At 34.8% G+C, this 3,074-nt stretch overlaps 1 protein-coding gene across 1 annotated transcript; it reads left to right on the top strand.

The window, feature by feature from the left end:
- Positions 1–1,440: 1,440 nt before the first annotated feature.
- LOC114732957 (probable transcriptional regulator RABBIT EARS) lies at positions 1,441–2,058 on the top strand. Its single transcript, XM_028920359.1, has one exon. The coding sequence runs from the start codon at positions 1,441–1,443 to the stop codon at positions 2,056–2,058; it is 618 nt and encodes a 205-aa protein (XP_028776192.1).
- The last annotated feature ends 1,016 nt before the right edge of the window (positions 2,059–3,074 follow it).

The following is a 3,074-nucleotide window of genomic DNA, read 5'->3' as shown; positions in this document are numbered from 1 at the left end:
AAAATAAATAGGGGTAAAATAGGAAATCAATACACAAAAAAAATAGAGACAACTTTTAAGTGTCTCTTATATATGGGAACACGCCATAAACATCAAATGTCTCTTATAATAAGGAACAGAGGGAGTACTTAGCTAGGAAGGTCTAGATTTTTTATCTAAAAGAAGGGAGTAAATTTTTAATATCCAAATCCAAATTTAAGTCTTACAAGTAATTTGTTGCTTCACTACATCGACCCTCCTGCGCTTTGCCACATATCATAACATACTAAAAAAATAATTCCTTTTAAATGAATCCACCTGTATATATATTTATTCTTTTGAAATTACATAAAATTTTATTTTAACCTCTTAATTTTATAAAATATCTTTTTAATATTTTAATTATAATATTACTAACAAAAAAACGTTAACAAAACATTCATAAACTTCATGTTTTAAATTTAATTTTTTTGAACAGTATATTCATTAATCACAAAAGAACAAAGTCAAGGTTACAAGCAAAAAAAAAGAGGCTTCTTTCATATGGAAAAGGAATCACTGCAACACTTTGAAATATCACATGCAAACGAGTTTTTTCCTGCAGTATATATCTCTGTTTACATATTTGCTTCTTTCTTTTTTTTTCCCCCTTTTATTTTCTCTTGGGCTAGCTTCGGCTTCTTTCTCGTGCCATTTATCTTTATTTTGAACCAAAAAGTCAAGAGAAGGAACAGACAAATCAGACGTGCCCTCTAATATACATGATACTGTAATGGAACAGAAACAGTAGGCACAGATTTAAATGCTCCAATTAATGTTCATATATTTAGCGTGGACATGTGATATATTCTCCCCCCCCCCCCCCAAAAAAATATTCATACAGTTTAATTTGAGAGAAAATAATACAAGAGAATTTCATATTTTTATCTATACTTTTCCTTGAATATATGTATTTTCTGCATTTAATTGCGAATGGAGAGAATCTGAATGTGTTTGTAGGGTTGGTGAAAGCCTAGAGGAAGCAGTTTGCATCATCAGTATCATCATCATCATCATCATATATACTCAATTTTTCTTATTGCAATGATATATATAATTAAACAATTAGGGTTCTCTTTCATTCGTGTGATGCAAGACAGTTGCCTCATTAATGGGACCCCACTGTGTACATTTCCAAAAATAATACAATTAATTTAAGAGGGGCTCTCTCTATAACTATAGCAAACCCAACAAAAAACCAACAGTACTATAGTTCACTAGAAAAGCCAAAAGAGACGCAAAGCTTATTGCAACGCCACACACCTTTTCCTTCCTTCTGACCTCTTCAGCTTTTTCGTTCCCCCTCTTGTATATAGCTACACTCTTAAGTTGCTTTCATATATTCAATTCCCCTCCATCTATTTTTCCCTATATAAAGCTTCCATCATTAGACCTTGTTCTTACATTTTCACCTTCAGAATAATGGAGGGATCTCACCTTCATCATCATCATCACCATCATCATCAGTATTTGATGTGGCTGAAGAGGAAGCAAATGTTGAGGTCACATATTGAAGCGGCTAGACCATGGGAAGAGAGGGCTTTTGCAGAAGACGCAGCTAGGATACTTGGTGGGTACGTTTGGCCTCCGAGATCCTACTCTTGTAGTTTCTGCAAAAGAGAGTTCAGGTCTGCACAAGCTCTTGGGGGTCACATGAATGTTCACAGGAGGGATAGAGCTAGGCTCAAACAGAGCCAACAAAGTGTTCCTAAGGGATCTTCTGATTCAGATGTAATCGTCGTCAATGGAAGGGAAGAAGATTTTGCAGGCTTCAGTCATGGGAATAATAATAATAATTATGTTGATACAGACCTGTCCGTGGGATTACTACCTGCATCAGCTGAAGAAGCTTTAAGTTGCAAGAAACCCAAGACTTCCAATATTTCTTCAGTACAGCTTCCTGTCCTCATCAAACCATTCTCGAACGATCACGCAAGCCTGGTTTTCCAATCTGCAGAAATGGTAATCGGAGTTAATAAGCCTAAGATGGAAGACTTGGATCTTGAACTCAGGCTGGGGAAGCCACAGAAAGTTAAGTGATATTAGGTTACACCACACATTATGTTTTGTTGGTGTTATATAATGTAATTCCACAACTCCTAGTCTATCTTTCTGTGTTTTTGTTTTTTCTCTTTTCCAATTTGAGTTCTATGTGGGTTGGAACTCATAATTTCCAAAACTAAACCTGAATAGCATGATAAGGTTTACTTTCTGTAAATGTTTGCAGACTATTTCTGTTTCCAGCTCGCTCATCATATCTCTATATTGTTTTCTTGCATGTACATATCTATATAGTTGTCTTCTCTTTTCTGCTTCTGAGCATAGAATCATCGGTATGGTAACTGCGCGCAGATCAGTGACGGCAAAAGACAAAGGAATAAGAAGTTAGCTATATAACTATAAAGACTGGATTCCTTTCCAGCTCATCTCACTGCGTGGAAATATTGGAATAACATGTATAAATTATTTGAAAATATAACGAAATATTGAATTGGACAACTCTAATCCGCTCCCTAGGGTTTCCAAATAGAAACAGATGCCAAGAAAGATGAACAAAAGATAGCCTTCAGAAACACCCAAGATGGATTTTTTTTTTATAAAAAATGCATATATGAATCAAGTGGAGAGATATTTAATTTTTAATTCGTTTTTCAAAACTAAGTGAAAGATTTCTTTGCGTCTTGTCGCATATGCTTCTGCATTCAAGTACAGTTCACACCAAGAAGTTACGATACCCGCAGTTAACTGTTAGTTTAAGTTTAGACAGAAGTGAGAAAGTGATCAAAAAGGAAGGAACTTTGACTGTAGGATAAAGAACTGACAGTACGTACATGACAATTAAAAGTCACTTCAGCCATATATCTACATAGATATATTCCAGAAAACTAACAGTACATACAAAAAATGAATAACCCGTGTACAGTTGTATGTATTACTATACTACAGGTTATCTTTATCAAATATGCACATGCCTGACTTCGTTGTTCGTTCCTATAATTAAGTTGCAATATCGCTTGCTGTTTGTATCCCACCACTCTTTCCTAACGCTTCCAAAA

Source organism: Neltuma alba, unplaced genomic scaffold (assembly GCF_004799145.2).
Source record: "Neltuma alba isolate B1F8T4 unplaced genomic scaffold, ASM479914v2 tig00012957_pilon, whole genome shotgun sequence".
Lineage (NCBI taxonomy): Eukaryota > Viridiplantae > Streptophyta > Magnoliopsida > Fabales > Fabaceae > Neltuma > Neltuma alba.
Note: the sequence above shows the minus strand (reverse complement) of the source record. Positions and strands in the feature narration are given on the sequence as shown.

Excerpts from the sequence above, each read along its gene's own strand:
- LOC114732957 (XM_028920359.1), top strand. The coding sequence starts at position 1,441 with ATGGAGGGATCTCACCTTCATCATCATCATCACCATCATCATCAGTAT.